Genomic DNA, 25,291 nt, shown 5'->3' on the forward strand with positions numbered 1-25,291 from the left:
CAAGAAAAGAAAAATAAAAAAAAAGATAAACATATATATATATATATATATTTATATGATAATTAAATGCAATCCGTACATTCTTCTCGTCGACATCGTCCTCGAAACCATCAGGACACTGAGTGACGCAAGAGCCGTTGAATGGCCGCCACGTTTCGTCCGTTTTAGAAAATCTTCTAAACTGATTCATTTTCTGACACTCGTCCTTGCTGATGCAGCGTCTCGACAGATACGCGTATCTGCCAACAGAGAAAAATCCGTGTTACAGTAAAACAGGAGAGATATTTCTACTGCGAGAGATAGGACACATATCACACGCGTGTCACATAAAACTTTAAAACCTTCTTCGCGAAAAGCTTTGAGCGCGAGAGTAAAAGATGTAACGTATAATATGCGAGCCTTATACAAGCAAGGAGAATTTTATACGAAATTAGAACTAGAATCTTGTGTCTTCTCTCCTTCTACATAATTTTGTCAGAAAAATTGACTCCAGTTTACTAGAGAGAATCGGTAATAAATAAAGGAGCAATTTCCGAAATTATTTAAAATCGAAACAAAGTAATCTGTAGATTTATCGCGTACATATTTTTTGGATTCTATTTGTATATAAGATACAGATATAAGAGAGGTGTATATTGTACATATAAACTTGCTGTAAACTAATTTTACTCCGTCACATCGCAATTGCATTCTTACGAAAGTTAACAAATTACTCACAAATCAGGCGGACAGCTTTCGATGCATCTTCCATCGTGCCGATAATGCTTGCAAACGTAGCACTCGGTGTCGCTCGGACCGAAACACTTTCCAAGGCATTGTTCGTGACATCTAGACCTCTCTAGCAACTGACAGTGTTGCGCGGTCCAGCAATAGCCGCCAGGACACTGAGAGCATCCTATAGTAAAATAATATTAAAGATTAAAGGTGATCGCACTCTTTCCCTTTGATAAGGTTTTGCTAACATTTTCGTTATACATTATAAGAAAAAATTCAAAACCATCTATCACCTTTCATGTGCGGGCAATTCTGTTCATTTCTGTTGTCTTTAATGAAATTCTCGCCGGCCGGCACGATGTGGCTCCAATTCAGGGTACTGGTGAAGCAGAGAGCGGGATTCTTCTCGATGCGAACGCCGCCCCGGGAGATCCTGGTCAGACTGGTGAGACCGATCTGTGAAAAAGTTTCGTGGAATTATGAGTCAAGGGTCGAACAGCCGGTTAATTCGATTGACTGATTAACGTCACTTGACCCCGGAGGACCATTTTAATCGGGTCCCATAGCGACAGATTGGACCATATACCTTCGAACCTTACAGACTGGACTTGATTCGGCGTGGGAATGAACGATCGCGAGATGGATTCTCTACGTGACGGACGAGCGTGTCATGTCTGCGCGTATATATGAATAAAAATCCTAACGCTGTATGAAAAATTGCAGTCCCACGAGTCCCGTTTGTCATCGAGAGTGTCGGTATTAAATGCGATAAACTCGGACGATCGGGCGTCGAAAGCTCTTAATAATCCTTCCACGGTGAGATTTGTGTGGAATAAGGCAATAAATACGAATTTTCAACTCTAAACCCCCAATTACTCATATTAAAATTAATTCGTCTGATGTTAAAGATATATGATCAGAAAAAAGTGTTAATTAATTAATTTATCTATTTATTGACGAGAACATTTAAATTTAAGCAGATATAATTAGGGGAAAAATGTTATATAGCTGTTCAAATTATTAATGACAGAATCCATGTTAGATTCATGTTCGTCTTAAAACGGTAAAAAGGTACAAAAACGTTTAAGGCAAAAGCTTAAAGATTATAATCTGATTAAGATTCTGCTGCAAGCTAATTTCATTAACAAAGAGTAAAAAAAAAAGAAGTAGGAAAGTTACGAAAGAAAGAAAAAAAAAGAAACCAAGAGAAAACAAAACAAAGGCGGAAGAGAGAGCTCGCGCGAAAATCTCACCTCTTGCAAGTTCTTCATCTCGTAAATCATGAAGGCGTAATCCGTGAGGAGTATATCGCCCCGGATGACCTCGAGATTCGGGAAAAGTTTGCTGAGGCTCTTCAGCCCGTCGACGCGATACAGAAGGAAGTAGCCGGTGATCTCTCGCAGTTCCGGGAAGCTGACATTCTCGAAATCCGCCTCGGTGTTGTTCTCGATCAATACGATCTGCAGGAAGCCCTCGATCACGCGGCAGTCTTTTAATATCGAGAAGAAGACGACGCTGTTCCTGATATCTATGCTCTGACAAATGCCGTCCCCTATAGTGACGTTCTTGTGTCCCTTCCGTCCCTTTTCGCGTCCTCCGACCTCCTCGCTCGATTTCATGTGCGATTTCGGCAGATTCGACGACTGACTAGACTGCTGATTGTTCTTGAACCCGACATCCGTAGATCTGGACAGAGAGGGAGAGAGACGATCGGGTTTTAATTACAATAGAGTCTGCGAACTTCTCTTCTTTTCCCGCAAACTCCGAATTTTCGATTGTCTGGGCAAACTTTGAACTATCGAGATTCTATCTCTGTATATTGTTATATTAAACTCTCGAATCGATCAAATGTTCTGCGAAATTGCGACGTTGAAATTTTCGTCGGAAATTGATTTTTTTTTAATAACTTGATAGTTACAATTCGATGCGAATGATAATTTTCACACACGTTTAATAAAATAAAATACGTGTGTTTCGTTTCTCGTTAAATTTTCAACGCAAAAGAGTTCTTTCGTTAAAATTATAAAAAAAAAAAATTTTTTTTTTTTTTTTTTAACAAATATATTCCGCGTAGTTTTAAAAGGATTACTTGCATTTAAATGAACTTGCTTTTTGTGCGCGATACCATGAATTACTCGTTCAACCAAGTAAAATTAGCGAGGCGTTTAAAAGCCGTTAATAACTTTAATAAGATCAAAGAGAATTTCAATGTCGACGATGGGGGAGAAGAGAGAAAATCTCGTCGCGTAGCAATCTCGACGATATACTATATATATACGTAATAATCGATCTGAGGGAATTTATTGGCTAAAATAATATCACTTAACGCTCATCGTCGTACTCGAAATAAACGCCGAACTGTATTGTAAATATATTGTATAGGTGTCATTATGAAATATGTCAGAGACGTCAGTTTCGCAACAGGCAATTTTTGCACGCGCGTCTTTTGCATCTTTTGCAGTTTTGAAAATTCGCAGGTATCACGTACGATATCTCCGATTACGAAAGAATTCGCTGATATATCGAGCAAAAGTTGGGCTCTTAAAAAAAAAATCAACTGGATCGTTTGCAAGTCAAACGACTGATTCACATTTAATCAATTATATATTTATATATTTTTTCAGGAAAAAATGTTTTTTTCGGAAAAAGAAATATTTTTGACACTCTAACATGATTGGCACATCGAGAGCCTTACTAAAGTCTTTAATAAAATTTTTTTTAAACGAAAGAAATATTTTTTAATTAAATTTTCATTATTTCTTTAAAATTAAATTTTTTTAAATTAAATTAAAATTTTTTATTAGTCTTAAAAATTTTTTTTTTCCTCTAAACAAAATTTTTTTAAAAGACTTTAATAAGACTCTTGATGTAACAATCATGTATTTGATTGTCAAAAATATTTCCTTTCCTGAACAAATTTTTTTCAGGCGAAACATTTCTTTTTTCAGGAAAGATACACAGAGAGAATTTTCTTTTAGAATTTACTCTGAAAATCATGGGACAATATGGTATTGAAAGAATTTTATGAGAATTTCTCTGATTAATATTTATCACAATAAAAAATAATAATATCTATCACAATAAAATATAAAATTTGTTTGATTAATTTTACTAAAAGTATGTTAAAATTAATCAAATTCATATTAAAAAAATTTTTTCCATACCATATTGTTTCACGATCACTATGATTTTCAGGGTAAATTCTAACAGAAAATTCTGTGTATTTTTTTCAGAAAAAAACATATAAAACAGATTATTCAATATATTATACATATATAAAGCTCTGAATGCATACCTGGAGTTGTCGATGGCCCGGTTGTTCCTGTAGGCGGCGAGGAAGTCGGGATTGTAGCTGTTGGCCGAGGAGCTTCGATCGTAATAAAACTCATCGGAATCATCCTCCCTCGTCCTGTCCGCGTAATCAGGGTCGTACTTGCCCTTGGCGCTTTTATCCCGGTGCTTCGTGGTCGCCTTCGACCACCTCTTCTCCTGGCCGAGAGCCAGGCCGGCCATCGTGACGCACAGTAGAACGATCGGCAGCAACGACTTCCTCGTCCTCATCTCCCTGTCTCATTGAAACACCGCGCGTTCGGATCCGCCCGTTGAACGTTCCCGAGTCTTATCCCCACGTGTGTCGTCGTCGTCGTCGCCGACCCACCACTTTTCCTCCTCTTGTATGATTGATCGACGATTGATCGTCGACTCTATCCCTCTCCTCCTCGACTTTCTTCCCCACCCTCTTCTCTAGATCGTCTTGATTGTTATACTTTTGCCCGGACTTCGCGGGAGGACTTCAAAGTAGACCGTAGTTTCCTTTAATGTTTAAAGAAAGACCGTTTCAAACTATATACAATGGCAAATGGTTCTTGTTTTGTATTCAAAGCCGCCTTATCTCGCCGGCGTTTTAACTCGTGACAAAAGGCAAAGTGAGAACGATACGCGATGGAGAAAATGTTATATACAAAATATATATATATATATATATATATTGTATAAAAGAAAAAAAATGTTAGCTAATTATATCGCATGGAAGAGAAGAAGCGTGAAGAAATCAAACGTCCGCGAGATCTAGTAGTAATTGACCTTTTTCAATTCCCAAGTGCTACACATTGGAGTTAACTGTTCAGCCAATTTATCAAGTGTCAGTATAAGAAAATTGTATTTGTCCAATGCTACTTTTCTAACCGAATCATCTCCGAGATTGGTAATAAAATTGAAACAAACCTAGATAGTACAAGATGTAAAAAAAAAAAAAAAAAAAGAAGGAAATGTCTCTCTTCTTATTCGTAAGATTACTTTGCAATATATTCAAGGAGGCTGATCGATCGGTCGAAGCAGCGTATTTAATATCTTCCTCCGGAGAAGACGCGCAATAATAAAGCGGCTGTTCGCGGATATTCCGTTCTATTTCAGATGAATGTACACGTAAATGCTAAAATACACACAACGAAGCCATTATTTCCGTGTACCTGCGGATTAAACGATTGAACGGTCGAGAGAGGAGGGAGGGAGATGAAGCTCTCGCAGCCGCGAGAAAAACACTCCGAGTTATTCCGCGCTCCTGTCCTCCTCCCTCGTAATCGATCGATCGTCCCCAGCGTTTGTCCCAGGCTCGCGTGTAACCCTCTCCGATTTTCCCTCCTCTCTTCCCTCCCTTCGTGCGGACGCGGTTTGTTCTCCGGGTGACCGGATTTCGCGAACGTTGTTCCTTTCCCTCCCTCCCGGGGATCAGAAATCCTCCTCAGGAACTCTATATATATCCGCGCGAGGAGTGGAAATGCACCGCGAAATGCACCGCGAAATGCACCTGATTGCGACGGGACCGTCGAAAATGCCTTTAGAGTACCTTCTTGTTGAAGATGAAGTACTTTCTAGCCTTCATAATTACGCCGTCGCGCCGAAATTATCTGTCGAACAAAAGAAAGGGACGAAACGCAACGTTTATTAACGCAAGACTTTTACGAGAATTGAAATTTAAAATTGTTTAGGTTTAATTTGGATAAAATATATTATGATTTATACAAGAGAAAAATCGTAATTTTTAAATGGTCGCGAAACATAATTAAAAGAAAAAAATTAAAAGTCTTTGGATACTTTCTGCGCCGATAATTGTTTTAATTATGTTCGAATCGGGTTTTAAGAATTCTTTAAAAAGTTTCGAGAGAGATACATCTTTGAATGAAAGAAATTTAATTGGTTTTCTTAATTATTAATTTTAAAAAATCCTCGAATAATCTATTTATACAGTCCGCTAAATCTACGTCCCCCTCCACAATTGTCGACATGAATATTTTCAAATATGAGTGTAACATAAGTGTGTGTATACCCTAGCGTCTCGAATGTAGCAAACTTTACATACGCTTTACCGTTACGCTTAATTTAATTGAGCAAATTTGCATAAGATACTTAAGAGAGAATATTTAAGCATGCATCCGCTAATTAAGACTATAAAAACATACGGACGTTCTAAACTAATTCGCAAATTAATAAGATCACGTCAGATTCTAAACTAAAGCTCTCGATATAACTTTGTATTATTTATGCACATACTTTGACCAATTATTAAAATAGAATCAGACAATGAAAAAAAAAACAATTGGAGTTTGATTAAAAGGTCAAAGCATAAGTTTCTTTGAAAAGATAAGATCTAAATAAGCACAAATAAAAATTATAATAAACTTAGAAAAACGCGCATCTATATTTGTGTTGAATATAACTGGAATCAAACTAATTACAACAGCGTGTGATATAACTGTAATATATATATATAACTGTGATATAAATAATTATAATTAAAAAATTCCACACACGTAATATAACTGATATAATTAATTATAACATTTTCGTATCTTTATCGATGGTTCTAATAAATAATTAAAATTGCTAATGATACGTAATCTCTGTAGAAATGCATTACATCGGAAATAAATACATGCGATAAGTCGTGTATTTTAATCAAATGTTTATTTGTGTGTGTGTGTGTGTGTGTGTGTGTGTGTGTGTGTGTGTAATAGAATTCTTATCTCAACTTGAACTTTTTATGTATTATTTCACAATTTTATTATTAATCTAATGAAATTCTGAACTTCTATATGTTATACATCTGTATATGCATACAAAAATTATTAGAATTATTATTAGAATATTATTAAAATTATTATTCAAATATAATTTGAATTCATATCTACTTATGAAATTATTGTCTCGTATAATATTTCAACTAAAATGAAAATAAAAATCTCTCATTAATTTAAATCCAGATTTGTGCATAATTGATTATAAATGTATATTAAAAAGTGAATCAATCAGTTATTGATCTTTTCTAGAACTAATTTATTAAATGCCTCTAATTATCGTATGAAGGGGGAGAAAGATAAATCTCAATTTAAATTTTTCGCAAAAATCCAATTCGATGTCTGCAATTACGAAGCTACGTAAGATGATATAGCACTGTGTAAATATTTATTCGTAATAGATTTTATAATTTCTCATCGCAAACATACATACACATTCGTAGATACCCGCTACGTATTTAATTAGAGTAAAGTAAATCGATTCGACTTGGGATGTCCCGCAGGAGACACTCAAGTGTGTTCGCTAATTAAAGTTAGGCAAATTTGTACTCATTTCGAGATTTTACTGACGGATAGATCTTCCCGCCAGCAAAGCGACTTAAAGGGAGCGTGCGTGTATATTTTGTTCCATAAAAAATATAATCTCGAAATAAAACAGATGTAATAATGTGAAATTTTTTGATAAAGTTGAGGGCTTAAGTTTTATTAGACTAATTTACTACAAAGCGACGAGAAAGAGAGAAAGTGAACCTAAGAACAAGAGCCAAGACAAGTTAGAAAAGGCGTTCCTTGATGAGACTTTGATGAGGCCATAAACTTCGAAGTCGATCTTTGCTTATCTTTAGTTATCTTTTATCTCTTACAATCTTCCAATTTTTCAACATTAAATATCTTAGAGAGCAGTTAAGTTTCAAACTATAAGATTCCGATATAAAGTGCAGTTTATGTTTAAACTTAAAACCCAAAAATAATATTTTGTTACATATTCTCGTTTAATCGTCGAAAAGTCTTTCATCTTAAAGCATAAAGAATATTTCTTCTTGAATATTTCTTGCATCGCATTAAGAAAAATCGATGAAAAAAAGTGAACAAGACTCTTCGATCTAAACTCAAGTAAATCCTGCGAAAAGTTTTGGCCTCTAACCCGTTTTCCTTATTTTTATCGTACTCTTCATCAGCATTTCCTTCTTTTACGCCGCTCATCGCTCGGCAAAAGCCGAGATATCTACCATCTTGGATTACAACGTCAGCAACGGAGGAAATTCGCGCGCGTTTCTGCAATTTATTTATGTCCAAGAAACCGTTCCTTCCCATTTTAGTTCTCCGGTGGTAAAGCCACAGAGAGAAGAGCTTTACGAAAAAAAAATTACCATAAACTCCGCTGTTATATTAACATATCGCGTAAATGTAGAAATTGCAGTTACGAGACAGGTCCGGGAGGTTTTCTTCCCAAGCGGTTTTCGGCGGCGGCTCTCGGCATTTCGTCGCTCCGTTGCATTTTATTAACCCACTTTATGGCGGACCTAAAGTGATTTCCCTAAGTAGGAGTTATTTGCGTGAACCTTATAGCGCGAGAATAGTGAATGTATTATTCCGGTATTTCGGTCGTCGTAAGTTAAAACAGTTTTCCCTGTACATCGGTATTCCTTTAGCCCATCAGCCCTGCTGAAAGGGAAGGGGGTTACGAGATGTCAAGACCATAAAGAGAGAGAGACGGAGTTTGAGAGAGTTATTTCGGATTTCGGAGCTGCTTCGACAGCTGCTGTCATTATTCGCGGTTTTACGCGAATATTCCGTCGTCGTCGGGGGTTCCCTCTCCGAGGTTTATACGCCTCTGCGTTTCAAGAGAAGTTCTGGCTTGATTGAAGTGACGCGGCTTCGTCGGCACGGAATGATTTACGCCGACATAAAGAATCCTCTCTCCCTCTCTCTTTCTCATCTCTTGGCGTGCATCTCGCCTCTGACGTCATAATCCAATATCGGTTCATGTAGGTAGATGGGTGTACGTAGGTGGAGGAGAGACCCTTAACGCAAATTCTTCGTTTAAGATCCGCAAAGACCTCCATCTCCCATCGTTGGGAGATAATAGTATCGTCGACCACTTTTGGTTGTACAACTATGCGTAAATATCTTAATTCGCCGTATATAAATAACCCGATAACGATCGGAGCGAAAAGGAGATAAGGGTGGATGGGGGTGGAAAACGAGGATAGGGGGATCTCGGCGCCATCGTGTACTTGGTCGATTAAAAGCCGGATACACGCGGTACGATAAAAACACGAGAACTTGGATACACTCGGAAAGCGGAAGAATGCGCAAACTCTATTATTATTATTCTTTTTTCTTCTTCGGAGGAGGAAAGAATCTCGAAATTATGGGGGAAAAAAAATATCCAATTGTCACGATAAGCGCATGCGCATAAATTTCAACCAGTTTTTGAACTTGGCGTGTTCCGAGGCAATATAAGATCCTCCGTGATACGTTTCGCTTAAGTAAATGGTTGCGCTTTAAGGGAATACAAGTTGTTCGTGGAAAATTACAATGATTTTTCTATGGCGGGAGATACTTAAAAGGGCCGGTTTACCGGCTCTTGCTCATCTTTGGCTAATCATATATCCGAGAAGCTTTATTTCTCAGTCGGTCGTTTTTTATCCTATTTATAAATCCTGGATTATATAAGTAGAGAGAGAGAAATCCAATAACGATAATGAATCTACGAGTATATTTGAATTAACGAGACTAAATTGCTGCGCTGTGATCATAATTCCTTTAGAAGAAAAAAAAATACAATAAAAATACATCTTCTCTTTAAACTTGTAAAAAAAGTTGCACCCTTAAATCACAATTTTTCCAACTTTAGGCTTATCTCCTCTAGATTATAAATCTGTCAAGATCGACACTCCTCGGCCAGATTGGTCATATCGCTCTTCTTCTCTCGGATACAGAAGCGCGGAATCCCAACATCGCCGTCACAACTTTCGCGTTTTTCTTTTTCTCACTCTCTCGCTCGCTTCCTTCGTTTAAACACGAGCGGACGGATAAAGTTGGATGTTTTTGCCGGACGATGGAATTCCGCACCGTGCAGCAAAGTAGACAACTCCGTTGGCGATCTTCGGAGCACGCGGCAGAGATCTTTCGAGAGACGAGAGAAGATGAATGGGGGGGACCGCGCCGTAATGTGTTTTGCACGAATTGGGCACGAATACTTGGAATATATATACCGAATAGATGGAATATTTTTCGGCGTGGTGGGGCCCCGGGTCGGACGGTCGGTCGGTGAAGTTGAAAGAAGTCAGCTGCTGCCGCCGCCGCCGCCGCCGCCGCCAGCTGCCGTCGGTGCCACTTTGTGGCATCCACCTCTCTTGAAGAAGGGAGCGGACTGGCGCACAACCGGATTTGCGAGAAGTGTGACGGGCGAATAGCTCTGGATGGTTTATGACATGGGAAGTGTGTTTTCGGATCCCCATATTTCACGCGCGAGGAACCTAAATGCGCGCCTATGCGTATCTATTATTATTTACGGCTTGTTTACCCGTTATTCACTTATCGCTGTCTAGAGTAAAAAGATATTCAAGAGACAAGAATTAGTATCGAGTAAAATGGTCTTTCTTTCTCTCTGCATCCCCCCCCCCCAAAGATTTTCCACAAAGTGAAAATATTATTTTTATATTTTTGATATGTATTTTTATGTATTAATGCAGCAATATTAATATATGTTATATTACAAACAGGTTTCTTTCTTTCAAATTTTGAATCGTTAATATTTCTTTCCAGAATGAAAAAATATGTCAAGTATGTCTGATATGTCAATAAATATATACTAACATAGAGATGATCACGAGAGTTTTCAGAAGAATTTTATGGTGTATACACAAGAGAGAATTTTCTCCTATTGTTAGAATTTACTCTGAAAATCATGGTAACCGTGGGACAATGTGGTATGGAAAGAATTTTATGAGAATTTCTCTGATTAATATTTGTCACAATAAAAAATAATAATATCTATCACAATAAAATATAAAATATAAATTAATTTTACTAAACTATATAGTAAAATTTACTAACTATATAGTAAAATTAATCAAACATATTTTATATTTTATTGTGATAGATATTATTTTCTATTGCGATAAATATTAATCAAAGAAATTCTCATAAAATTCTTTCCATGATTTTCAAGGTGAATTCTAAGAGAAAATTCTGTGTAAAAATTATAATATATGTTCTGTGTAAATATTATATAATTCTGTGTAAATATTATAATATATAATAATTTGAAAAATTATTCGACTTTTAATAAATGTAACAATATTAATATATTATAATTAATTCGTATTATAACATATTAATTTTATTGCATTATTTGAATGATTAATATTTTTTTCATTCTGAAAAAAATATGTCAAATATGTCTGTAGATATATCAATATAAAAACGATCACGAGCGTTTTGAGAGACATTCTACACAGTATATAAAAATTATAATATATAATAATTTAAAAAAGAAAAAAATTATTCAACTTCTTTATTCGATATTAATAACGCCGAAGAGAGAGAAAGTTTTCAGTCCAGTATTTTATCTCAATGCGCATTCATCATTCACGCTGTTTACTACATTGTTAAGGATGTTCATTTATACGGAGCTCGACAGTTGGTACTTCGAGGTATCGACACCTCCGGGATGACTCAAGTATCGATGTCCTATATATGCGCGTTTATATTTAAGTATACTTAGTTAGCATACGCGTGCATGTGAGTGCGTGTGAGTGCGCGCGCGCACACGCATGTGAGTGCGTGTGAGTGCGCGCGCGCACACGCAATGATGGATGGTTGCACACACGTGACCGGCCGACGAGGATAGAATGACGAGCGAGAAAATATACCAATAACGGAAAAGAACCGACCGGAAGTTGCGGTGTTGCCGAGACCAAGATCGGCTTCAACTTCAACGCTGCTCGCTGTATTCGATGATAAACGAGGGCCGCGATACTCTCGCGCTTTGGTACATACTATTATGCGATGCGCGTTCTTCTTTGTCACACTCTCTCCTTTCTTTTCTCTTGGCACACACACACACACACTCTCCCCTCTATCTGTCTCTCTTTTCCCTTTCCCCAACTCGCGTTTCTCTCTTTCTTTCTTCCACTGTCTGCCCTTCGTCGATTTTTCGCTCGACAGCCGCCAACATGTTCTCTTTCTTTATCCTAACACGGAGAGGACGCGACCCCCGGCTATATACTTCCTTTATACTCACTTTTTCTCTGCACACTTAGATATGGCGCGTCGATTAATAATGGGCCTGCTTACAGTGTTGCAGCGGTTTCGACGCTGGTCGTTTTATTCGTGCGATCGTTATTACTATGTTGCACACAGAGCCACCGCCACGGCGCAAAACCAGTTTTTGATCCTCGGCTCTATGGTAAGTTATGGGTGCCCGGGGTTCGTCTACTACTTTGTTCGTAAATATAACGCGCGCGGATATATTTTCACGCGCGCGCACCTACGAATACTCGAGAGCATTTTACTCTCCGCCACGTCGTTTACATCCTTCGCAAACACGATATTTTACGAAAGAGCCGCTAGACGAGAGAGGTGTTATAAATATATCGATATATCAATATTATAATCGTACCGTGTAATCTAATACGCGGGATACGATATTGAACGGCGATATCCTCGATAATATCGTAATAGCGATACCTTGTCCTGCATATATCGACACGAGGGAATTTCGGGGGGGAAAAGGAGGACCGAGACTCTCTATATAATCCATAAATTCAAGAGAGTTGAAAACTTGGTTCGAACCTTTCGATCCATAACAGTCCTTTCGCATGACGGGGAATTTTTGGCGGATTTTAAGTAATTTCTTCGAGATAAAACAATGTTGCGAAGGGTCTTCAAAATATCTCTCTTCGATCGAACATAAAAAAAAATGGTCTTTTTTTTTTACGATCGAAAAATTTATATATAATAAGCAGCGACAGCTGATAGAAAAAAAAAGAATCAATTTTCTTCAAGAATCTCAATTATACGGGAAGTTGTCGAGCTTCCCCCTTGTAGTTCTCTCTTTGCGTCGACATGGTATCTTTAATAAGGTAAGTGTAGCATTTAGACCTTAATATCGGCATAATTTTGGCCCTCGATTATCTTCGATATACCGTCGAGAGAATGTCTGCACGCTCTTTCGAAAATCATCGGAGAAGCAACGATGTCCATTTTATCCAATTCACCAAGCATTCTTTATTCTCTCGTCTCCTTCTCGCGTTCACGATTTTTCCGCGCGCGCGTTTTTCGATTCTTCGTATATCGTATATACGTTTGTCAGTTCCTTCGCAACGAATTTCTTTTGTTCCTTGGCAGAACGGGCTCTCGAAGTAGAGATTGAATTCTGCACCGCTAACAAATGTGCTTCACCCGACTGTTGCCTGAAAAGAAAGGCGCTCAGAGACGTACAGAGAGCATATGGTGCCCCAGAGCCGGGGCACAATGTAGTTAAGGCCCCCTTCTTTCCACGCGCGGTGAATTTTCTTCGGAAATTAAATTAAGCCACGACACAAGAATACTCTGTGTGACTTAAAAAAATCCTTCCTACTTAAATATGAACTAAAAAACAACGTATTTCCCCATTCATGATGAATCAACCTAAATTTACCACTTCGTTAAATATCGGTTCTTTGACTTCTTCAAGTAATTTGTTACTTTGTCAGAAAAATTTGTGTCTTCTGTTTGAGAAGAATAATATTAATAGTCCTATCAACATCGATAATTCTTTATTTTTCAATCAAATTGGCGTAATTGGCGTGATTATCGAGACGGAGTCCGCAAGGAAAACGCAAAGTTGACGCGAAAGAAACATGTCACGTGTATATAAAAACGAATGGAAATAGAGATGGCGAAAAATTCGTACTAAATATTTTTTTGATCGATTGAATAAAGCGGGAGCAAACAATTTCGCCGCCCTTGCGACGCTCCCGTAGACTGACACTCTCTAAGGCATCTGCGTTCTCCCGTTTCCCCGCTGTTCCTTCACCAGTCACTGCATCTCTGAACGGACCCACCTCCTTGCAACCTTGTAGTCGCCATGACTGCCACATCATGGTTTCATAATGGTCGCTCAAGTTATGCGGGATCAATAATTTTGAGATGACGCTCGTGGACAACAATGTTCGATGATGCCATGACAGTCGGTGATCGTCAGACGATTGACATTTTATCGCGAGCGATTGCTTTTCCGAAATTTGCATGCATTTTTAGGTTTGTACACAGAGAGAATTTTCTCTTAGAATTTATCCTGAAAATTCTGGTAATCGTGGGACAATATGGTATGGAAAGAATTTTATGAGAATTTCTCCGATTAATGTTTATCGCAATAAAAATAATAATATCTATAATATATAATACTATTCAGTTTAGTAAAATTAATTAAACATGTTTTATATTTTATTGCGATAGATATTATTATTTTTATTTTTATTATGATAAATATTTATAATTAATCAGAGAAGTTTTCTGAAAATTCTTTTCATACCATATTGTCCCACGATTACCATGATTTTCAGGGTAAATTCTAAGAGAAAATTCTCTCAGTGTAATTCAAAATTTTACTTTTATTTAATGTCTGGTGACACAATGATAATTTCATCATTTTTTTTCATACGAGCTTTTAATTCTATCATAACATATGATTTTTAGGAAAAAAATACGTTTGTCTAAATATTTGTGGATGCGAAAATACATCATTAAAGGGAAAAAGGTGAAGAAAAAAATATTTTCTTAAATATATACTTCACAATGATAGGATAAAATAATTTAACCGTACAATATATACTGAACTTGCTTATATATATAAAATTGTAATAATTTTGAGCCATATCACATGAAAAGGAAAATATAATTCGTTTTAATCGCCAAGAATAATTTATATAATCTTAATAGCAATAATAACAGTAATAAAAAACTTGAAAACATCATTTTAATCCATCGGATTATATATATATTACACGTCGTACTAACGACTATGATTGCAATTAAAAAAACAACGCTGAACTGAGCAAAACTCGAAGCGCTATCTTAAAAAGACAGAAAAATAGTAAAAACAGAAAATGTTATCTCTCTACATCACGCACTAATTAATTAAAATTGCAGCTCACGTATGTAATTGTAATTATAATTTATAAAATTCCTTAAAAAAAAAATAAATAAATAAATAAAGAGTTACATTATATGTACGTATACATTTCTAAAACCTCGCAAATACTGCCACTCTGCGAGATTAAGCTTCGGGGTTCTTTTTACTCCGCATTGTTTCCGTTGAACCTTTTATTTTCCACCGGGCATTTTAATCGCGAGTATGTTATTATTTCTCTCTCTTTTACACACCGGTGCGTGGTGACTCGTAAAATTTATATATAAAACGTCTCGCTGAAAAATATACTTTATTTAAAAATTATACTCTATTCATGGACATTTCGAGTGATCAATGCGACGAGACATACACTCCTGCCTTTTTTCCCCTCGTATTATAGTTTTCTCGATAAAAATGTAGAATTCGACCTAACATTTTTTTCGTCGAAAACTCGATTGGAAGTCAACTCATTCGTCGCCCTTTTTTAATTTTCGATATTAACACGTCGGGCGCTATATCGCCACTGGTGGAACACATTCGTCTCTCTCTCTTTCTGCTAGAGAGAGAGAGAGAGAGAGAGAGAGAGAGAGAGAGCTCGTGCGTATATGCACCGGGACATATGTATATGCATTTTGCCTTCAGCGACGCGCGGTCATTCGCGTCATACGATGTGATATTTATATGGCTCCATACGGATAAGTTACATACGGATTTTACATCAAACGTGTTTATTCTCTCGGCGGAATATCAATTATCCCAAACAAGACTCCTCGTCGCGATACATATTTCTAAATAATTGGTTTTTATGAAAACGTAAAAATTTAAGAAACGAAGGTATCGAAGGTATCATAAAATATTTCATTTAAGATATTTTTAATCAAAAAATCCTCATTCGCGCAAATTTCGTGATTTAGACATGCGATGACTTTAAACCGCAAAAGATTAAGAAAAAGTGCAGTAAGATATATAGGTAAGTCAATTAATAAAATAATATGGAAGGATAATGCCACAAAGCTCTCTCCACTACATTCTTAAATTGCCTTTTGCTGAACAAGACCTTGTGTTACGTGTTTGAATTCTGTGATTCACCCACTCTCTTCTTCGAGCACTTCAATTACTATTGTGCTCTGTGGGACGGGCATCGAAATGAGTTTCGCATCACGCAGGCGAAAGCCGCTACCGCACAGAGTCTGCAATTTGCCCAATCTGAGAGAGAGGCGGAGGAGGATGGACGATAAAATATTTCCATCTTGTTTCATGCAAATATTTTACATTTTTTTCCATTTGATCTCAAGAGTACTTTGTACAAATATTTAGTAATTAAAATTTAAATTTGCAAGAACAGTTATATATAAATGTACTTATATCCCCCCCCGGTGATCAAACAATTAATCTGACTGAAACGATCTCTGTATGAATATATAACAAAGAAATCAGATTTATGTCACTTTGTGAAATTCTGCAACCTTTTAGAGGCACTGAAACGTCAGTCATTTTTAAATCGTTTAAAAATTCATGAAGGAATATTCGAAATATTCGGAATTTGCGAGACTCAGAGATAAAAACGGACGAACCCTTCTGACATCTTGATGATATACATATATTCATGTATTGTGTTTTTGATTTAAAATATTTTGATATACATATTCATGTGTGCGTGGATGCGCTTGTACAAGAGCTTAAATTAAACGAATATCGAAAAATTTACAGAATTTGTTTTCTGTTAAAAGTTTAATAAAATAAATATTATACACTTAAAAATGTACGCAGCGATTATAAAATTATTGATATGCGATTAAAGAAATGCATACTTCAATAGATTTATAATTAGCTTTGATCTCTCAATTTTCAATCGAGAATATTTATTTCGATACTTTAATCTATAATTTTGTCGAAAGTTCCTGCTTTAAACCTCCAACTGGGAAATTACTCGCTTATTGCTTATTATAGAGGTACAAAGTGAGAATTCCTAGATAAATTAAATTCATCGAAATTCCCTGGAATCCATAAACATGCGAGAATAAAGTTAAAAAAAAAAAAAAAAAAAAAAAAAAAATAGAAAAGTACAATTTCAACTCTCTCGCGGGTTGCTTCATCTTTGAATATTTCACGGATGAACTCGTTCTCTCTCGTCGACTTTACGTCATGGCTACGCATCGATTTCGCGAGCAACACGGTACATTTAATTTAAACGCTCGCAAACATTGGACAAAGTAGCTGTCCAGTTGAATCGTATCTGCGCGGTGAAGTATCGAATAAAGTTCCGACGTGGATGGTTCGTCTCTCGTACGTTGCGAAATCTAACTTTCGCGAATTTCTGCTTGTAAATTATGAAGGGAACTAACGTTAAGATCGCTGCCGACGAAATTTTGAGATGCGCTCGCATCTTAAAGTCTGGAACTTTATTCATTGATTATTTAGCGTCTCTGGAAAAACTGATGAAAGTTTCCGTGTAATCTCCGTTTTAGCGAGGTTCAGAAATGCTTGAAAATAATGCTTATTATTTGTATCTTCTATATTTATATTTTCTTATTTATATGTACATCTTCTGTATTTATATCTTCTTATTTAAATCTTCTTTAGCAAATTAAAAGTATACGTAAGATTATTTGCGAGATGACGATTTGTGCGAGTAATATCGCTGAATGAAGAAAGAGAGAACCTTCTTTTTACCTGAAGGCGGCGCGCTTTACAATGAGTTTAAAGATCGTAATGCTTGGCTGCATCGCGATGTTCCTTTAACGTCGGGAGATTTGTTTTTCAACGGTGAGAACGTTACGGAAGACTCGATTCAAAGATTTTACCCGATTGGAAAGCTAATCGACACTCCTTTTCCGCTGTTTAATACACTGTAAAAAAAAAATGTGTTAACTTGACTAAACCGTTCAACTAAATAATATTTTGTTAACTGAACATATAAAAATATTTAAATTAAATATAACATATTAAATCTAACAAAACTTTTGACAAAACGTATTTGACTTAAATACTAAGATATGTTCAATTAACAAAACAGTAATTTAGTTGAACGGTTTAGTCAAGTTAACAAATTTTTTTTTACAGTGTAGGAAAAGTTAAATTATTATATTTCAGATATGTATATATATATTGGAGTCTTGCGACTATACATTTTCAGATTCCGTGTGACTAACGCAAGATGTTAGAAAGTCAATCGAGCCTTTGTTTGTCGCACAAACAATCTCATGCGCAAAATAAACGCACATAAAGTCGATCGATAAACTTTCGGCGATAGAAAATACGAGGTGCGCACGATTCGTCTAGCTGATAAGCGATGATTCTATGTATATATCATTTCTTTTTAAAATTTAAAAAATCGAGAATTAAATTGCGGGTCATTCGTGATTTATATCTGAAGAATATTTTATAAAATTTGCGCGATACTCGTAACAAATATTTCATGTGTACATTATAACAAAATAACAGTAATTTTTATTTTTTTAATATTTTTTATATAAGTAATATTTAAAAAATATATATTTAATTTATATTATTATATAATTTATATTATAATTAAATATATTTAACTATCCATATATATCTATATATTATATATCTATATATTATTTTTCATATATGAGTAATATTAAAAAAATATATTTAAGACTATACCGGGTGTCCCATTTTAAAGGACTCACTCAAATATCTCAGAAACACTGCGTTAAATCAAAAAATGTTTCCTACAAAAGTTGTCTGATAATGAGATATTTGAGTGGGTCATTTAAAATGGGACACCTGGTATATCTCCATATAATATACAGAGAGAATTTTCTCGTAGAATTTAGTTGTGTGAAGTTGGCACCCCTATGTTATGCGCTATCATAGTTCTGAGTTAAGAGTTGTGAGTTATTTAGAACCATAGGAAGAGTTCTTGATAATTTTTAGAAATAGTTCCGGTCATTACGATAACGAAAATCAGTTTCAAAAAATAGGGGTGCCAACTTCACACACTCTTAGAATTTATCTTGAAAATCTTGATAGTCGTGGAACAATATGGTATGGAAAGAATTTTATGAGAATTTTTCTGATTAATATTTGTCACAATAAAAATAATAATATCTATTACAATAAAATATAAAATATGTTTGATTAATTTTATTATGTAGTTTAGTATATATATTAGTAGATATTTTTATTTTGATATAAATCTGTGATAAATTCTCATAAAATTCTTTCCATACCACGATTACTATGATTTTCAGGGTAAATTTTAAGAGAAAATTCTATCAGTGTAGATATAGTCTTAAATATAATTTTTAAAATACTACTGATACTGAAAAATATTTTGGATTATATACATATATAATTAAAATTCGTTATAAAATTTTAATTTACGTTATGTAAGAAAGAAATTTTGCTACAGGTCAAAATTGACAAAATTGATCCAGCCTTTGCGTGCGATTTTTATACGATCCGATAATTAAAGGCGACACTGTACGACATCTTTTCGGCATCGATTTATACACGAGTACGAAAAAGGTCACATTTTCCCGCGCGCTTTTCTCGTTAAAAACCACACGCAAAGTTCAGGAAGCCTGTAGGCGACCCGATTAGTAACACGGCATGAAACAAGGAAACTCGTTTAACCATCGCGCCGATGTAACAACCCGTTCCGAAACAAGTTAGAAATGGTTCCGTACAAGTTAGGGAACATACGAATTCGCGGGTTTAACCGGCGCGATGGCTTATACCGCGATAAATCAGGCGCGCGCGCGACATGAAACTTGTTGAGAGCAGCGTGTGTGCGTGTTTACGATAATCGCGAGCAGGAATTACAGTTTCGATGGCCCACAATGATCGGTGGACTCGAGGGAATTAATTATTAATCTATTCCGCGGGGGGGGGGGGGGGACGACCGACCGGACCGCATACGCATGTGGCGAATTAGCCTCACGTGACAGAGAGGTAATCGGGCGGAAAATGAGATGGCCGGCTTTTAACCGAGCCACTTTACTCCTTATCTGTCTCCCACAAGAACCGAGAGAGACGTCCCATTTTCTGTTTCCGGAATAACACGAAGAACGGGATTCTTCTCTGTTAATTCTTCCCATCTTTTTTTGTTTTTTTTTCCTTCTTCGCTATCAGATCGCTTAATGAAAGGAAAATATATCTATAAAGGATAAATAAAGGATAATCGTTCTGCGATAATGGCCGTTCGTTAATTAATCATTAGGGATGAGCATTGTGCAGCCGGCACAATTAAAAATTCTTTGCCTGTTAATTATTTCGGATGACGTAACAAAACGCAAATGCACGTATATAAACGGTTTCATGTTTTTCGGTAATAATAAGCGAGATTCTGTCTCAACATCACCATTGATTGAACTTTACGCATCAAGGGGCTCATTTTACAGTCTAAAAAAAAAGGAAAAAGAAAAAAATCATGATTATAACCCTTTTTACGAACCTCCGGATTTAATGAGTGGAACGTCGAGATTGTAAAGTCGCTTTTTTTTAATTTTTCGGACTTTCAATCATTCTCTGACTTTCGATCGTTATTAAGCATATTTTTTTTCTTATTATAAACATCTTGCAGAGTACCTACTTAAAAGTACATCGAAAGCTGCCTCCTAATTTTTAAATATTACAAAATAATTACAAATAGAAATTAAAAAAAATTATGAACAGGAATTGCAGAGAATCTCAGTGTAAGATACTGTATACAATTAAAATTTCATATTTATTGTACGAGCTCGAGATTATCGGAATAAATTGAGAAATTTTAGAACGCGAAGGAGAGAAAATATATATTCGTTTAAGAAATTATCTCTCTGGAAAATATAATAAAAGTTTCTGGATATGCACATACACGTAATTAAAGATCGTAATTAAAGATCACGTAATTAAAGATAATAAATTGTATCGGAAACAAATTATGCTAAGGCATATATGCGTATATTAAGCAGACATGCGAAAGAGGGGAGAAAGACAACGTTTCGATATATAAACAGTTATTTCTCTCCCCGAGATACACATATATATATTCGACAATTCGCGCAACATGCAGCAAAAACGTAACGATGCAATTTTTTAATTGATACATCGTATTATTCTCCGGGCGCCATTAAAGCGTGGGATTAAAAGGCGGAATATTGGATGATAAAAAACAAGCTTGCAAAAGGAAGATAGATAGGGAGAAAGAAAGAGAACTTTCGATTCGTCTGATCATGAATCTCCGCCTCTTGAATTTCAACGTGAAAAAGCAGATTTTCTTGACTTAAATCGATTGACCAATTATTTCATTCAAATCAAACTTGTTAAAAGGGTTTTTTGTTAGAATATTAAAAGAGAAGAGAAGGATACATTGTTTGACATTACTGAATAATATTATATATTATTCCGAAAAAGTGTCAAAATTTTTGTCAATCTTACATTTACTTTGAAATTTTAAACGCATACTTAAATCATTGTTTTTTTTCCCGAAACTATTTTCTTAGTTTTGACGAGAAAATCTCTCTTTTAAATTTTCAAAGAGAAAATTGGCTGTTCGCGTTTACTGCCTATTTGAATTGCAAAGTAGCGAAGTCCTATATAAATTAAATTTATCGAAATCCTCCGGAATCCATAAACGTGAGAAAATTGAAGTTGAAAGTAGAAGAAAAATTTCGGCTCGATGGATAGTCATACACAATTACGAAGGAAAAATGAAGAGCCACTTAAGTTTCAAATATTAAATTTGAAAAAGTACTGCAAAGAACTGGAACGACTTTCCATAAAATGAGCATCTATTTCTTTTTATTTTGCATAATACTGTTTTATCACTCTTTTATTATCGAGAATTGCAATAAACCATTTATGATGAAGATTCCCGAGTTCTATTTTGTATCTCTGAAATAGGCAGTAAACACAAAGAGTTCCCTCCACTTAGAAATTCAAAGGAGAAACTTCGAATAAAATTATAATAGTTTTAAAAGAAGAAGAAAATGACTGTCTTAAGTACTGAAATAGATGGTAGACTGAAAAAATGGAGATCAAAAGTAGGGGGAGAAAAATTTCAACGGATTTTGCCGATCGCTTGTAATGCAAAAGAAAAATTACCAGGGACAAATTTACAAAAAGATTCCATAAGAATTCTGATTTTTCAAGCTATAAAAGAAATTCCCCGAGATTTTTCTACAGAGAGTAGACACTTTGTCTCGTTCATTGAAGTTTCCTATATATGTATATATGATCTGACCATTTCACCTGAGAAATCGAAACCGTAGCTCCAATATAAAAAATAAAATATTGACGAAACAAAAATCGAAAAAAATTCCGATATATCATAAATATTTCAGCTCGCCTCGATATCGAGAAAGCATTTTTGATAACCTGAACTATCGGGCAATTTTGTTCCCTCGAATTTAGTCGATATACTGGAGAAGAGAGAGCATTAACGCAGAGCTAAAGTCGCAACGATTATAGCCTCGCGTCGTCAAACTTGTTTGCATCGATCTCCACATCGCATCGCGATACTCGCATTTTTATTCGACCGAATAAAAATATATTCCCCAGATGCGTCAAGTAAAGCCACCTGGGTGGCAACGCGCGACTCTGTTCCCCGTGTAAACCTATATACATCGGGGGGAGAAGAAAAAAAGAAGCACTTGTTCGCCTGTAAACGTTCGCGCACAAAAGGCAAGAACCACCCCGATAGAGTCGGAGATGGAATTACGGTATTTCGATAAGAATGCCGTATCGGGAGCTTTACTTTTGACACGAGGTGTGTTTCTGACGTCGATACCCGACTCAGTATCCCTCATGCGTACAGTCAATGTGCCGCGAAAAGGACAACACGGTGGGAAATTCTCCAGATTTTTTGCACATTTATTTACCGAAGAGGGAGATGTAATGCGTAACTTAAAAAAAAAAGAATAAATAAAAAAATTAACAAGTAAAAAGTTATTTAGCGCACGTAATAAATGTGAAAAGCGCGGACAAACAATTAATACGTCACGCTTTTTGTCGCGTACATACGAATCGTAAAATCTAATAGTTTTTCCATCGTCATGTTTCACGCACGGACGGTCAATATTTTATTTTTCGCTTCCGCCAAACGATCCTCCTCTTTATTCCCGGCACGTCGCCAGCGGCGTTTATTGTTAGACGTGTCAATTAATAAATCGTGCCCGGCCGTAACCTATACGACGAGAGGGAGAGGACTTGGTGATGTCACCAAGTTGCGATCTCCTCCTCTCGTCGCAACGTCGATGAAAGTCGATGAGAGATTCCCGGTCGACGATCTTCGATATATCTCTTCCCATCCATGCAGCTTTTATAACGGGGATGCGCGATCATCATCTCGTGTCACTCGAGAGAACCGGTCGATATCTGCCAGTGCAGCCCGAGATCTCTTATTGGAGATCGTCTCGCCTTTTGCCACAAATTTGCAACGAAATTTCCTCGCTTCGCTTCACGTCCGACGCCTACGCCTCGTTGCAGTTTTATTTGCTGCACCGTTTCGCCTTAATATTTGCGTAATTCATATACAGTGTTTCATTTTAAGTGGAAATTCTTGAAAATGAAACGTTTTTGGGAAAAATGTTCCATATAAAATTTTGAGAGGGACATAAAAATATTGAGATAAAATGTGATCGAAAAAGGAATATTTTATGAGATATTTCATAGTTTATGTAAAAATTATAATATTAAATTAAAATATAAAATATCTCGTAAACTTTTTGTGTCAAATATTGCGAGGAATCGATTTATATAAATAAAATAGGATGGTCCCGCTTAAAAAAACTGTATTGATCTCTAAACGATTTTGAAAAAATCAATATAAATTTCGAAAGAAGCCTCTAGGTGGCGTTTTTTCAAAATTCTAGGTCATGGCATTATGTCCCCCTACAATTTTTATAAGGAACATTTTCCACAAAAATGTTTTATTCACTCAAAATGAAACATCTTGCATATCTATGGAAAACGTATATCAATCAAGATTGAGTTAAACGCGTGACATATCTTAGATTGTATTAACGAAACGTGTTAGGCAACTGTTTTCCGATTTTATCTCGATCGCCCGATCGGTTTTTCTCTCTCTCGCCGACAGTACATATCAATTTTAGAATCAAGAACACTTTGTTGTTTAATTAGCGCGAAGTACACAGTTGAAAAATTTGTGTTAAATTTAACAAATATCACCTGTCCCAAACGGTCCACAGAAATTTTTGTGTTAATTTAACATAATACGGATATGTTAAATGGTGACACGAATATTGTGTTAATATTTTAACATAAATGCAAACTTCAAATAAACTTGAAATAAATTTTGTGTAAAATTAACATAGTTTTAATGTAAAAATTAACTAAAAAAATTGTTAATTTTACATTTTATCACCCCCACTTATATTATAAAGTAAAATTAACATTTTTTTCTGTAAATTTTAACAGATAAATCTTGTCACTAATAATACGAAACATATTTATTGTGTAAAATTAAAAATAGATATACATTGTGTTATTTTTACACTTTTTTTTTTAGTTGTTTTAATAATTTAACATTTGAGTCCAATTAACATAACAGCAATATGTTAAATTAACACATGAATGTGTTAAATATTTAACACAAAAATTTTAACGGGGACCGTTTTTAACAAGAAAACACACATTATTACATACACATTTTCCAACTGTGTATGTAATAATAAAGTTGCATTTTGTAGAAAACTGGATCAAACGAGTCGGCTGTATTTTTCCGATTTCTCATATCACAGAAGTAGGACACAGGTTTAGGTACCTGCGACTTTTTCCTCGAATGTGCAATAAATGTTTCACAAGTCAAACTTTCGACTATATCCCCAAGTGTGTCCGCGTGATATGTTATGTACATATATTTAATGCACTTTCTCGCAAATGTTTTCCGTATATGCAAATTCTCTCGTAACATTATCGTAACAAATCTCGAAACTTCCGGAACACAGTCTCCTCCGCGTCTCTATATACAAAATTCGTTTTTCTTTTCGTCTCTTCTGTTAAAACTATACAGGCGAAATGAAATTCCTCTGCCTTTTTCCAGAAGAGAAGGCTACTTTTTCGCGCGCGAGGATTACAAACTTACATCTCTCCGAGAATTCTTTTCCTTTCGTTTTTCCGACCGAGAGAGAGAGAGAGAGAGAGAGAGAGAGAAGAGACGCCATGATGTAGCGAGCAAGATTAACAACACGTCAGGTCCCATCTTAGAAGCCACTTTTCCCACAATATTCTTCAGAGATTACCGAGAACGCGGACCTTCGCCGTCTCTCGCTTGTAAAAGAAGTCGAAGTCGCCGACGTTTTCTCTAGCCAATTCGCATTTGCCCTTCGAACATTTCTCCACAGTCTCGACAGTCACCCCCTTTCTCCCTCTTTTCCCGATCCCGTTATCCCGCGCAAAGTGCAAC

The 25,291-nt window shown here is 35.8% G+C and overlaps 2 protein-coding genes across 12 annotated transcripts in view; one reads left to right on the plus strand and one right to left on the minus strand.

The window, feature by feature from the left end:
- LOC145941913 (uncharacterized) overlaps window positions 1–25,291 on the plus strand; it is a 246,211-nt gene that overhangs the window by 26,369 nt on the left and 194,551 nt on the right. The window lies entirely within an intron of this gene.
- The window catches only part of LOC145941912 (insulin-like peptide receptor), an 82,265-nt gene that overhangs the window by 10,952 nt on the left and 46,022 nt on the right, over window positions 1–25,291 (minus strand). For 8 of the 9 annotated variants that reach the window (XM_083048324.1, XM_083048326.1, XM_083048317.1 and 5 more), the window contains 5 exons: window positions 4,010–4,527; window positions 1,968–2,400; window positions 1,008–1,170; window positions 718–895; window positions 80–239 (listed from right to left, as the gene is read on the minus strand). In XM_083048324.1, the coding sequence (XP_082904450.1) occupies window positions 80–239; window positions 718–895; window positions 1,008–1,170; window positions 1,968–2,400; window positions 4,010–4,275 (1,200 nt within the window). In that variant the 5' untranslated portion in view covers window positions 4,276–4,527. Of the gene's footprint in view, window positions 1–79; window positions 240–717; window positions 896–1,007; window positions 1,171–1,967; window positions 2,401–4,009; window positions 4,528–5,183; window positions 5,622–25,291 lie in introns of all 9 variants that reach the window. The other variant, XM_083048325.1, reaches the window with a different exon arrangement.

This window comes from Prenolepis imparis, unplaced genomic scaffold (genome assembly GCF_030444845.1).
Source record: "Prenolepis imparis isolate NDT839.2.m4 unplaced genomic scaffold, iyPreImpa1.0 SCAF_10, whole genome shotgun sequence".
Taxonomy (NCBI): domain Eukaryota; kingdom Metazoa; phylum Arthropoda; class Insecta; order Hymenoptera; family Formicidae; genus Prenolepis; species Prenolepis imparis.